At 47.5% G+C, this 13,977-nt stretch overlaps 1 protein-coding gene across 6 annotated transcripts in view; it reads left to right on the top strand.

Moving 5' to 3' along the window:
- Positions 1-13,730, top strand: part of ZNF384 (zinc finger protein 384) — a 52,802-nt gene extending 39,072 nt beyond the window's left edge. For all 6 annotated transcript variants that reach the window (XM_073552945.1, XM_073552943.1, XM_073552948.1 and 3 more), the window contains 2 exons: positions 974-1,132; positions 11,763-13,730. In XM_073552945.1, the coding sequence (XP_073409046.1) occupies positions 974-1,132; positions 11,763-11,996 (393 nt within the window). In that variant the 3' untranslated portion in view covers positions 11,997-13,730. The remainder of the gene's footprint in view (positions 1-973; positions 1,133-11,762) is intronic.
- Positions 13,731-13,977: the final 247 nt, after the last annotated feature.

Genomic DNA, 13,977 nt, shown 5'->3' with positions numbered 1-13,977 from the left:
TCCTGGGCGTCCTTTTGGGCAGCTATGAGGAGTACCTGACTGGTGCTAAGAAAAAGGAGTGTTAGTCTGTGTGCTATCCGGCTTTCATTCTTTTTGGTACAGATAAGATATGGATAGACAGATATGGATAAATGGATAGAGCAGATTTCTAATCTGCTTTTGATATTGAAAACATTATCTATGAGCTCAAAAACCTTTCAGGTGATGCGTTTTTTTAAAAAGCTGATCTGCTTTTGCAGTTGAAAAACGTATCCTCAAAAAACGCAGGAAAAACGCCGTGTGTGAATGTAGCCTTAGATCAGGAATAGAACAGTCATTTATAGGACATTTCATAACTTTCCCAAATTACTATGAAAAAATATTTAGCACATTCTGAATTGAACTACTGTACCCAATTTATTATATATTTTAGGAGTCGGTCCATTTTATACCGACTCCACCAAAATGAGCACCGACTCCACAGCCCTGACGATTCGCTAGCAATATTGCTGCTGTGTCACAAAATCGGTGACGCTTTAGTGATATTGCTAGTGATATCGCTATGTGTAAAACCCCCTTTAGTTAAAAACGCCCTGGGGGGGTGACAGGTTCCCTTTAAGAGTGCAGCCCGAAACTTAGTGCAACTTTTTTTTTAAGTGATTCCAAAAGTACATGAGGATACTTACCGGTACTTAAAAAATGGACAACGCATTTATAGGGCACATTAGCTATATATGGTGTGAGTGGTGCGATCCACATTGATCTCCAATGTTATCAAAGACGCATGATCACTCGGTGGTCTCCAATTCTCTTTTCTACCCCGGACCTGAGACCACCCCCACTGCTCCTTTTTATCCCCTTAATTGCCAACCTAATCAGAAGCGCTACATAAGGGAAAGTCAACAAAAGCTGATGTATTCTTGCCGCATTTTTTTGTACCTTTTTTTCTGTCTCCATTTCTTTATCTTGTGGTTTGTTTTTTTTGTCTTTTCAGTCTCACAGGAGGCAGCACAACAAAGATAAACCTTTCAAGTGCCACAACTGTCACCGAGCGTACACCGACTCGTCCTCCCTGGAGGTCCACCTGTCTACTCACACCGTCAAACACGCAAAAGTGTATACCTGTTCCATTTGCAGCCGAGCGTACACTTCGGTGCGTGTTAATATATTTTATTTTTGTTTTTATGACCATGTTCTATCATTATCCATCAGTGTCTCCTATGTTATAGTTGGTCTTATGGTTCATGGCTCTTCGCAGCCGCCTCTAATTCCAAAGGACCTTACTGTATAAACAATGGATGCTCCGTGCAGGAGCATCCCGGTCTTATAAAGTGATGGTATGTTGCTAGGGTCTATGGAGATCCGGTCTCCTGAGAATAAAAAGGACTTGCTCCATTCAAGTGAATGGTTCTTCCCCCTATTCCTCCCTGCTCAGCCAGATGCATTACTGTCCGGGGGGCAATGAAAAGGGCCTCAGACCTGTCGGCCCAGCGGCCCCTTTATTCTCAGGTTCTTGTGGTTCAAGTCATCAGACTACAAGAAATAATAAAATTATGCAGTACACTAGCAATATCTCAGCATCCACCGAATCACTTGATATAATTTACCCCCTTCCTGCTGTGGCCAATATTTATCTTAATTACTCTGTCGCCTCATTGGGGGACACAGAACCATGGGTGTTATGCTGCTGTCCACTAGGAGGCGACACTATGCATAATCTGAAAAAGATTAACTTTGGCTCCTCCTCTGCAGTATACACCCCTGGACGGCGTCAGCCTTCTCCAGTTTTTGCTTAGTGTCGCAGGAGGCACACCCAAGAATTTTTTTTTTTACTCCGTCTTTTTGCTGGATTTTTTTCCAAAGGACTACAGATGAAGAAAAGCGGGTCTCCAGCGAGACTCCCGGCATGGCTCCCTCCTCGGTCCCCCATTAGGGGTACCCGGTTGAGGTCGAGGTGGCTATTCCCCATGTCGCTCCCTCCCCAGTCCCTCGGTTCCTGGTTCGAGGTCGAGACCCCCCTCCTTCCCCAACCCCTTTGGGGTCTGGGTTGAGGTTGAGGCGAGGATGAAGACCCCCTGACGGTGACAGACGCACCCTCCCTAATCCCCCGCAGGGGGCATTAGGTTGAGACGCCTCAGGTAGGGTCGGAGTACAGGCAGCATTCCGCAGCTTCCAGGGACCCCAGACCAGCTGAGGGATCCTGTTGGGGCCGGGGGAGGGTGCGGACTGGATGGCACAGCAGAGACAGGGCTTCTCTGCGTCCCTGTCTCTGCAGCGGCTCCATAGCGCTCCGGGGGCCCCCCATACGGGAACCGCTACCCCTGCTACCCCCACCGCTATCCAGACGACCATTCTGGGGGGGTTTGATACAAATCCGCCCCCCCCCCCCGGACTACCGCACCGCTCTGGAGCCCTCCTGGGCATCAGGCCTCTAATTTAGACCGCGGCTTCGGCCTAGCCGAAGCCGCCGCCTTTTCCCCGGCACGCCCCCCCGGATGACTAAAATGACACACTGGAGTGTCATAGAAGGGGCGGATTGAGGCAGAAAGGGCGCGTTTTTACACAGCCGAGCGCGCCCTTTTCAGCTCTCCGCCCCCTCCTCCCTCTCCTCAGAGTCCCGGTGGCCATTTTTCTTGGATGAGATCGAGGAGAGGAGCATCACAGCGGTCTCCGGGGGGCACAGAACTGGGATCTGTCGGCGCTGGACCTAGGGGCACACCGGTGGGGTAAGCTCACAGCTGGGTTCTCATACTCAGCTGTGAATCCATACTTCCTATAAGGCTCTCTGTGGGTTCCCTCTGCGTAGCCACCCCTGTTCGATCCCTAATAGCCAGCCTCTGTGCACTATGCCGGGCTCAAGGAAGAGAACCAGGCAGGAATGTTTCTATGCATTCTGCACAGCCTGCAAAGCCACGCTCCCTAGTGGCAGCACGTATCCGCACTGCCGGGACTGCATCCAGAACTCTGGGTCAGAACCCCAGGGAGTCCTTACTGACGCTTCAGTGTCACAGGCCACGCCGGAATGGGCAACTCAGATGTCACAGTCTGACACAGTCCATAGACAACCTAACTGCCACATTGCTGCAAGCTCTGCAGAGTCGGGCTCCGGCTATGGACGTTACACAGCAAACGGACAGCTTGTCTCAGGAACATGCTGCTTCCGACTCTCACAGACGTAAGCGGACCCACAGGTCTCGATCACCTGAGTCGTCCTATAGCACAAGGTCGTCCCCCTCCAGGGAGAGACAGCGTCATTCCAGGTCTCCTAGGCAGTCCCCTGTCACAGACACAGTGCAATTTACCACAGAGATCCCCCACCACAGAAGACCCCCGCCCCAGGTCGCCCTCCAGGGATCACCTTAGCGAGGCACAGGATTCGGAGGGCATCTGTGACTCCGACTCAGATAACGAAACGGAGAGGTCCGTGGTACCTTCTCCCCCTAGCAATACAGCGCTAGTTGAGGACATAATCTCTGCCATCCATCGGGTGCTAAAAATTCCAGAGTCGGCCCCGGAAGTCCCGGAACATAGGATTTGCTTCGAAAGTGTTCAGAAACCACCTAAGGTCTTCCCTAATCACCATGAGTTTGAGAAAATACTTACCAAACAGTTTGCGCAGCCTGAGAAAAAATTTGCTAATCGCAAATATTTGGAAGCGAAGTACCCCTTCCCACAGACAGACACCAAACAATGGACAGATCCACCTGAAGTGGACCCCCCCGGTTTCGAGGCTAGCAGCTCAGACCTTACTCTCTCTGCCAGATAGCTCAACTCTCAGGGACGCAGCAGACTGGCAAGTAGAACGCATGGCTCGTTCTATTTTCGAAGCGGCAGGCGCCTCTCTGGGCCCTGCGTTTGCTTCAGTTTGGGCGGCCAAGGCCATCCTGGCTTGGGCCAAAAAACTACAGGAGGGTCTTCAAGCTTCAAATCCTGAGCTCTCGGACCAAGCGGTCCAGATAGCAGTGGTAGCAGACTACATGATTCATGCAGCCCTGGATTCCGCAAGAGGTGTAGCGGGAATAGCATCAAATGCCATCACGATCCGACGCATCCTCTGGCTGCGAGAATGGAAAGCGGATGCGGCCTCAAAGAAGTCCCTCACGCGACTTCCGTATGTTACTGGAAGACTTTTCGGCGAAAAGTTGAACACAATGATAGCCAATGCCACTGGGGGTAAGAGTACCTCTCCCTCAACTAAAACCGAAACGCACGTTTAAACGAAGAAACCAGACACGATTCCGATCCTTTCGGAATTCCTCGGGCTGGTCCGTCTCGCGCCCGGCGCAAAACCGTAACCGCTCTCCACGCAGGGACAACCCACGGACGCAGCAGCGACCGGACATGTCTTGGCAGTCGAAAGCAGGCCAAGCGAAACCCAAGGGAGGAAAACCTCAGAACTTCGCTTCATCATGACTCACGAACTCCAGAAGACACCCCACCAGTAGGCGGCCGACTTTTACTCTTTCAGCAAGTCTGGCTGCCTATTACAGAAGACAAGTGGGTCAGGGAAATAGTGTCTTCCGGATACAAGATAGAGTTCACTTCCGTTCCACCGAACCGGTTCTTCCTCTCTATTCCTCCAACACTACCAGACAAGGCTCGTGCTTTCCACCAAGCGGTCTCCTCTCTCCTTCAAGCAGGAGTTGTGGTGCCGGTTCCCGCGAACGAGAGATTCCGAGGGTTCTACTCAAATCTGTTCGTAGTCCCCAAGAAAGGAGGCAGCGTCCGACCCATACTGGACCTAAAACAGCTCAACAATTACGTACGGGTCCGTCATTTCCGCATGGAGTCCCTCCGGTCCATCATTGCATCCATGGAGCAGGGAGAATACCTTGCCTCCATAGACGTACAGGATGCGTATCTGCACATACCAATTGCCCCCGCCCACCAAAGGTTTCTCAGGTTCGCGATCAACCAAAACCACTACCAGTTTGTCGCCCTTCCGTTCGGACTCGCCACGGCTCCAAGAACGTTCACCAAAGTCATGGCGGCCACCATGGACGCTCTGCACTCAAGAGGCATTCTAGTCATCCTGTACCTGGATGACCTCCTCATCAAGTCTCCCACTTTCAAAGACTGCGAGGTCAGTGTCTCAATCACAATAGACACACTGAGTCACCTGGGATGGCTAGTCAACCTACAGAAATCGTCGACTATCCCAAGTCAGACTCTAACATTCCTGGGAATGTTATTCGACACCTCCAGGGGCCTGTGCTCCTTCCCAAGGACAAGACACTGGCCATCCGTCTGGGAGTTCGTACACTCCTTCGCAGTCCTCCTCGATCTCTCCTGTTTGCCATGAGAGTCCTCGGCCGGATGGCAGCAGCAATAGAGGCAGTGCCATTTGCCCAGTTTCACCTCAGGGTCCTTCAACTAGCCATACTCAGATCTTGGGACAGGAATCCCTTCTCCCTCGACAGGGAGTTCAGGTTGACGTCGTCAACCAGGAGGTCCCTGCATTGGTGGCTCAAACCAACCTCGCTTACACAAGGGAAGCCCTTTCTCTCAGGACAATGGAAGATCCTGACTACCGATGCAAGCCTGACAGGCTGGGGGGCGGTGCACCTACATCACAGGGCACAAGGCAAGTGGTCACCGAGGGAAGTGACATTGCCCATCAATATTCTGGAAATCAGGGCCATCCTCTTGGCACTGAGAGCCTTTCATCACTTGCTTGCAGCCTCGCACATACGGATACAGTCGGACAATGCCACGGCTGTGGCATACGTGAACCACCAAGGCGGGACCCGCAGCGCCCAGGCGATGAGAGAAGTGGCGCATATCCTCCGCTGGGCAGAAGACACGAGGTCGGTACTTTCTGCGGTCCACATTCCGGGTGTAGAAAACTGGGAAGCCGACTTCCTCAGCAGGCAAGGAATGGACTCGGGGGAGTGGTCTGTCCATCCCGAGATTTTTTACCAGATCTGTCAACGTTGGGGAACCCCGGAGGTGGACCTAATGGCATCCCATCTCAATACCAAGGTCCCCAATTTCATGGCCAGGACACACGACCCGCAGTCACTCGGAGCGGATGCCCTGGTCCAGGACTGGTCCCAGTTCCGACTCCTGTACATTTTTCCACCCCTCCCCCTAATCTCCAGGGTCGTGAGGAAGATCAAGAAAGAGGGAGTTCCAACCATCCTCATCGCGCCAGACTGGCCCAGACGTACATGGTACGCCGACATCGTTCAACTTACAGCAGACGTCCCCTGGCGTCTACCCGACCGTCACGACCTTCTGTCTCAAGGTCCGTTCTTCCACCAGAATTCAGGGGCTCTCAATTTGACGGCATGGCCCTTGAAACCTGAATTCTAACCCAGGCAGGTTTTTCACCGGCAGTCATTGCAACTATGATCAGGGCAAGGAAGCCTGCCTCCGCCAAGCTCTATTATCGTACCTGGAGAGCTTTCTTTTCTTGGTGCGAATCTCATGGACAAGTCCCACTCCCTTATTCCCTCCCGAAGGTACTAGGTTTTCTTCAATCGGGCCTAGACGCCAAGCTATCCTTAAGCTCGCTTAAGAGTCAGGTGTCGGCGCTTTCAGTCCTTTTTCAAAAGCGCATTGCTATTAAACCGCAAGTCAGGACTTTCATCCAGGGAGTTTCCCGATTGGTTCCTCCCTACAAACGTCCGCTGGATACGTGGGACCTCAATCTGGTCCTGACAGCATTGCAAGCTCCACCCTTCGAACCTCTTAGAGGAGTTCCACTTTCCATTCTGTCTCAGAAAGTGGTTTTTCTAGTGGCGATCACCTCGTTACGCAGAATCATAGAATCATAGAATCGTAGAGTTGGAAGGGACCTCCTGGGCCATCTGGTCCAACCCCCTGCTCAAAGCAGGATTCGCTAAATCATCCCAGTCAGATGTCTGTCCAGCCTCTGTTTGAAGACTTCCATTGAAGGAGAACTCACCACTTCTCGTGGCAGCCTGTTCCACTCATTGATCACTCTAACTGTCAAAAAGTTTTTTCTAATATCTAATCTGTGTCTCCTCCCATTCAGTTTCATCCCATTGCTTCTAGTCTTTCCTTGTGCAAATGAGAATAAAGTTGATCCTTCTACAATGTGACAGCCCTTTAGATATTTGTAGACAGCTATTAAGTCTCCTCTCAGTCTTCTCTTTTGCAAACTAAACATTCCCAAATCCTGCAACCTTTCCTCATAAGACAGGGTTTGCAGACCGGTCACCATTCTGGTCGCTCTTTTCTGAACTTGCTCCAGTTTGTTGATGTCTTTTTTTAAAATGTGGTGCCCAAAACTGGACACAATATTCCAGATGAGGTCTGACCAAAGAGGAGTAGAGGGAAATAATGACTTCACGTGATCTAGACTGTATGCTTCTGTTAATACATCCTAGAATTGCATTTGCCTTTTTTGCTGCTGCATCACACTGTTGACTCATATTCAGTCTGTGATCTATTAGTATACCCAAGTCTTTTTCACATGTGCTGTCACTTAGCCCTATTCCTCCCATTCTATATATGCTTTTTCCATTTTTATTGCCCAGATGTAGTACTTTGCATTTCTCCCTGTTAAAAACCATTCTGTTAGTTGCTGCCCACTTCTCCAGTTTATTTAAATCTTTTTGAATCCTCTCTCTCTCTTCTCTAGTATTAGCTATCCCTCCTAGCTTTGTGTCATCAGCAAATTTAATCAGTTTACCCTCAATTCCTTCATCTAAATCGTTTATAAAGATGTTGAACAATACAGGGCCCAGGACAGAGCCCTGTGGTACCCCACTTGAGACATTCTTCCAACTGGATGTGCAGCCATTTACGACCACTCTTTGGGTCCGATCACTAAGCCAGTTATGAATCCACCTAACAGTTGCCTTGTCCATTCCATACTTAATCATTTTTTCAATAAGGATTGTATGAGAGACTTTGTCAAATGCTTTGCTGAAGTCAAGATATACTATATCTACAGCATTTCCTTGATCCAACCAATCAGTGATACCGTCATAGAAGGAAATTAAGTTAGTCTGACATGACTTATTAGTTACAAACCCATGCTGACTCTGTTTAATCACTTCATTCTTATCCAGGTATTGACATACATGTTGTTTAATAATTTGTTCAAAGATCTTTCCTGGTATAGAAGTCAGACTCACCGGCCTATAGTTACCTGGGTCCACCTTCTTCCCCTTTTTGAAGATAGGAACAACATTTGCTCTTCTCCAGTCTTCTGGCACTTCTGTTCTCCAAGAATTTTCAAAGATTATAGAGAGGGGTTCAAAAATTTCTTCTGCTATCTCCTTCAGTACTCTGGGGTGTAATTCATCTGGACCTGGAGACTTGAATTCATTTAGGCTAGCTAAGTGTTTCCTCACTATCTTTCTGTTTATAGATATCCTGGATTCTTCTATTCCCTTAATAGGACAGTGAATAACAGTTGATGTTACATTTCCTTTCTGAGAGAAAACAGATGCAAAATAGGAATTTAAAAGTTCAGCCTTCTCAACATCCTGTCTTACCATTTCATCATTTTCATCCTGTAAAAATCCTATAGCATCTTTGACTTTTCTTTTACTTTTGACATATCCCCAAAATCCTTTATTATTGCTTTTGACATCTCTTGCAAGCCTCAATTCATTTTCAGCTTTAGATAATCTGATTTGTGCCCTGCAGGTTCTGCAGACAGCATTATATTCTTCTTTAGATATGCCTCCCTCTTTCCATTTTATAAACATTTTTTTCTTCCTTTTTAGCATGTGCTTAAGTTCTGTGTTCATCCATCCTGGTTTCCTTAACTGCTTCCTATTCTTCCCTCTTTTCGGAATTGTTAACAACTGTGCTTTGAGAATTTCATTTTTCAAGATTTCCCATCCTTCCTGGACATTTTTGTCTTTAAGGATATCCAGCCATTGGATCCCTCCAATTCTCTTTCTGAATCCCTTAAAATCTGCCTTTCTGAAATCTAACCTTGACGTCTGAGTCTTCACAGGTCTTCCGCCTCTAGTTATCCAAAATTCTAAAATAGCATGGTCGCTACCTCCTAGGGTCCCAGCCACTTTTACCTCCTCAACCATTTTCTCCCTGTTTATAAGGATTAGATCCAAGGTAGCAGTTCCCCTTGTTTTCTCCCTTACCTTTTGGAAGATAAAGTTGTCAGCAAGAGAGGATAAGAATTTCCTTGACCTGTTAGTTTTGCCTGAGAGAGATTCCCAACAAATGTCTGGATAGTTGAAATCTCCCATGACAACTATGTCATATTTTTTGGAGAACTTGGCCATTTGATGCATAAAGAGTTCATCCATAGCTTCAGCTTGCACAGGCGGCCTGTAGTAAATGCCTACAATGGTGTCCTTTCCATTGTTCTGTCCTTGTATTCTTACCCAAACAGTTTCCACAGAACTCCCAGTCTCTGAAGCTTCAATCTCTGTGCAGATATACGCGTTTCTAACATACAATGCGACACCCCCTCCTCGTTTATCAAGTCTGTTTCTTGCAAATAAGTTGTATCCTTCTAGTCTTGTATTCCAATCATGTGTATTGTCCCACCAAGTTTCAGTGATTCCAATGACATCATATTTCTTTTCCTGTGTTAGTAGTTCCAATTCTCCTTGTTTGTTGCCCATGCTTTGTGCATTAGTATAGAAACATTTTAGTTTGTGATTGGTTTCTCTTTCTCCAATATTTTTATTAATTAGATTCTTTCGTCTTTGTTCTTCCTTTCCACTTCTAATAGCAGAGTTCTCAATAGCATTTGTCAGGTGTATGGCTTTTTCTGGTCTTTTGCTTCCCTTCCCATGTTGTTCTAGTTTAAAGCTCTCCTTACAAGTGTAGCAAGGCGACTTCCAAATACATGCTTACCAGTCTTCGTAAGGTGCACCCCATCTCTAGCAAGTAGTCCATCGTATAAGTAGTTCAATCCGTGATCCAGAAATCCAAATCGTTGCTGACGGCACCATCGACGTAGCCAGTTGTTCACCTGCAGAATCTTATTCCACCTCCTTGTTCCATGGCCATCCACTGGGAGGATGGAAGAGAAGACCACCTGCGCTCCCAGTTCTTTCACTTTCTTGCCTAAGTCTTCAAAGTCTCTGCAGATGGTTTCCAGGTCGTTTCTTGCAGTGTCATTTGTCCCCACATGTAGTAGCAGGAATGGGTAGTCATCTGTAGGTCTGAAGAGTCCTGATATCCTGTCAGACACATCTTTAATTTTTGCACCTGGAAGAGTGTCGGTATTGTCAGCACTTTCCTGCAGACGGCCTTTCCTAGCCTTTCACCAGGACAAGGTGGTTCTCCGCACGGTACCATCCTTCCTTCCGAAGGTTGTGTCCAACTTTCACCTCAATGAGGAGATTTCACTGCCATCCCTTTGCCCGGTTCCGGTTCATAGAGTGGAGAAGGCTCTGCATACGCTTGACCTCGTCAGAGCATTGCGGATTTACGTGTCCAGGACTGCACCTTTCCGGAAGTCTGATTCCCTCTTCATTCTTCCGGAAGGTAGTCGCAAGGGGCTGCCGGCTTCCAAGGCTACCCTTGCCAGGTGGATCAAGTCCACCATACATGAGGCCTACCGACTTAACAGTTCCCCTCTTCCGGCCGGTATCACGGCACACTCTACAAGGGCAGTAAGGGCCTCCTGGGCCATTCGGCATCAGGCTTCGGCACAAGTGTGTAAGGCGGCCACTTGGACCAGCCTACACACGTTTACGAAACACTACAGTGTTCATACCCAGTCCTCAGCGGATGCGAGCTTGGGTAGACTGGTTCTGCAGGCGGCAGTGCCCCAAATTTAGGGATCTGCTAGCACAATATTCGTCCATTGCTTCCCACCCAGGGACTGCTTTGGGACGTCCCATGGTTCTGTGTCCCCCAATGAGGCGACAGAGTAAAGGAGATTTTTGTGTACTCACCGTAAAATCTTTCTTTTAGCCTCTAATTGGGGGACACAGCTCCCACCCTGTTGCCCTTATGGGCCGTTGTTTACGGTTGAGTTCTCATATTGTTCTTTGAGCTCGTACATAGTAGCCTTCTTACAGGCATGGTTATGTTGTTTGGTTACGTTCCTCCTAATGCTTTGGCACAAAACTGGAGAAGGCTGACGCCGTCCAGGGGTGTATACTGCAGAGGAGGAGCCAAAGTTAATCTTTTTCAGATTATGCATAGTGTCGCCTCCTAGTGGACAGCAGCATAACACCCATGGTTCTGTGTCCCCCAATTAGAGGCTAAGAGAAAGAGATTTTACGGTGAGTACACAAAAATCTCCTTTTTTTTCCTAATTCCGTCCCTTCCAAGAGCCATAACATTATTATTATTATTATTATTATTATTATATTTTCCATCTACGTCGCTGTATGAGGAATTGCTTTTCTACAGGATGAGTTTTAGTCTTGAATGTACACCATTCACTTTACCAGGTACCGTAATGTAAATTAGATAAACACAAAAAAACAGGGAAAAAAAATCCAATTTCTGTAAAATGGTGGGAAAAACAAACAACCCACAATTCTGCCATTTTTTTTAATTACGTTTTTATGACTTTCATTGTGCGGAAAACTTAAAAGCCTGAATGCGCTGCTCAGCTAATGTCGCTAGTCTGAACTCTCAATTTTCAGCCCCTTTAATAATCTCTTCAAAGTCTGGACTATATAGGGTTACAAAGATGGTGGTGAAGGAGTCCTTCACCCTCAATAAGGTTCCCTTTAAGTTGCGCAGTCAGAGGTTGTACAGCCTATGTTGAGAAAGCGGTCAATGGGAAATATGGTGGCAGGTTCCATATAACCTCATCCCCATGATTACGTCACTCACTCATTTTCGTCTTGTTCCTTTGTCTCCAGGAAACGTATCTGATGAAACACATGAGGAAACACAACGCTCCAGATACTTCGCAGCCGCCTCCTACGCAAGTCCTAACTTCACAATCGCATTTCACACCCGTGTCTCAGGCCCCCACGTCTGACGGTCCCCAGTGTTCCTTTGACATGAGTCCCTTCAAGACTGATCACCACAAGGACTTATGTTTGACCGTCGCCACCAGCACCATCCAAGTGGAACATTTAGCCAGCTCTTAGTTATACAAGAATTGGACAGAATTATCCCTACAGGTGGGAGGGAAGAGAAAAAAAGGTCCTGGAATACACATAAGGGGGAGGGGTATGTTAAAGGTCTGGAACCAGATTGTTCTTGTTGGGTGGAATAAAAGTCCCATCAGTGGCAGGAACTTTGGAGAGAATGGACTCGTAGTCAACCTCAGTATAATGGAGGTTTATCATGCTATGAAATTGTTGGAGCCCTGAAAATGGACAGAAATCATGCTGAAGTCTTGAAGTCAACAATTCAGCTGCTTGCTCATAGTATACAATAACAGCACATGGAGACATGCAGTGTCTGAACAGTGTTATATCCAGTGCACTGCATCCCAATAATGACTTCATACAGGTCGCTGAACCGGAGGATGCTATGCACCGCTCGTGTTTTGGAAGAACTGCAGTTTATATCCAGCAATACTGACCGTATGGGACACATGGGGCGGGAGGGGTGGTTGTATGGTTTATGATTTTTTTTTTTTTGTCCTTTTATTTTATACCCTGATACATTAAATGGGGAGGGAGGGGTGGGGGGATTTCTGTATTATATATTATTTTATCCATCTTTTGCTCCTGATATTCATCTGACACCTTTCCTGACAGTACTCTGCATAGGATTAAGGAGCAGAGGCCATTTATTAGGTCTGCGGAGAGGAGGTGGCTGATGAATTAAAGGATCTATTAGCTAGTTCTGCTCATGTGCCAGGGAGGGGAGGTGACGCCTGTGTCCTGGTCAATACTACGTATAAATATATACAGAACAAAGTGTGTATATCTATCCACTGCTTGTTTACTGCTCTAGCTGATTAGGATTTTTTTTTTATACTGTCAGATACATTTTAATGTATTGGGGACCTTCCAGGTTGTGAGGCCCCAACTCTCAAGTCAGGTCTTCTCCATTCTCAATTACTTGAGTTGTTTTCATCAAAAATTATCCTGGTTCTAATCTTTCATCTTTTCATCAGCCTGCTCCTGTGCTTCTCGCATCGCTGCTCCCATCATTCTCTTACCTTCCTGCCACCTTGCTCTCGTTCTGCTCTCACCTTCTCGCCCCCTTGCTCCCATCCCATGCTCTATCCTTCTTGCCACCCTCCTCCCATGTCCCGCTATCTCACCTCGCCAACTTGCCCCCATCCTGCTCTCACCTTCTCGCCTCCTTGCTCCCGTCCTGCTCTCACCTTCTTTCCACCCTACTCCCGTTCTGTTTTCTCACCTCCCTGCTCCCGTCCCACTCTCTCACCTTCTCGTCGCCTTGCTCCCGTCCCGCTCTCTCACCTTCTCGCCACCCTGCTCCTGACCTCCTGTCTTTCTACCGTCTTTATCACTTTGGTCTTACCAGTTTAGGCCTCACGCCTCTCCTGGTTCCTACCCGGCAGGTTCTCGCCATCGCCATAATGCTCTTTCTTGAACTTGCAAAACTCTCATTTTTAATTTCCTCCTGTGCTTTCAAACAGGTTACCATACCCATCATTTCGGCCCTGCTGCCTGTCTTATTTTTACCAGAATCTCTTATTTCTTGTTTTCCTTCCCGTCACCTTGTTGGATCCATCATTAATATCTTCACTTCAAAATAAATAAGATAAAGTCAGACTTGGGAAGAGACAAAACCCACCATGTGCATTCAGCTGTTGTGGGATGCGGATGTAATTATCACTACTGGTGTCCTCTCCTGTTCCCATTTCTAGTATATTGTATAGAAATAAACCTCCATATACATTGTGTTATATATATTCTATGCAACTGATGAGAAATCCTAAGTTAGAAGGGACAGCAGTAGTGGATGCAGAGTGCTCTATGTGCGTCCATAGAATCTTGTACAGTCCTAACAGGTTATAGAGCAGTGGAAAATGCTGGACCGAGAGACGCCCTGTAACATGGAGGAAGCATGAGCATGCTGCTTGCTGCACTGTGTGCGGGTAGAGGGTGCAGAGCACCATGTGGTGTGCAAGAGAGCAAAACCTATAAA

The sequence above is a fragment of the Dendrobates tinctorius genome, unplaced genomic scaffold, assembly GCF_039654945.1.
Source record: "Dendrobates tinctorius isolate UK_male_01 unplaced genomic scaffold, ASM3965494v1 ptg000196l, whole genome shotgun sequence".
NCBI lineage: Eukaryota > Metazoa > Chordata > Amphibia > Anura > Dendrobatidae > Dendrobates > Dendrobates tinctorius.
This window is presented reverse-complemented; position numbering and strand designations above follow the sequence as displayed.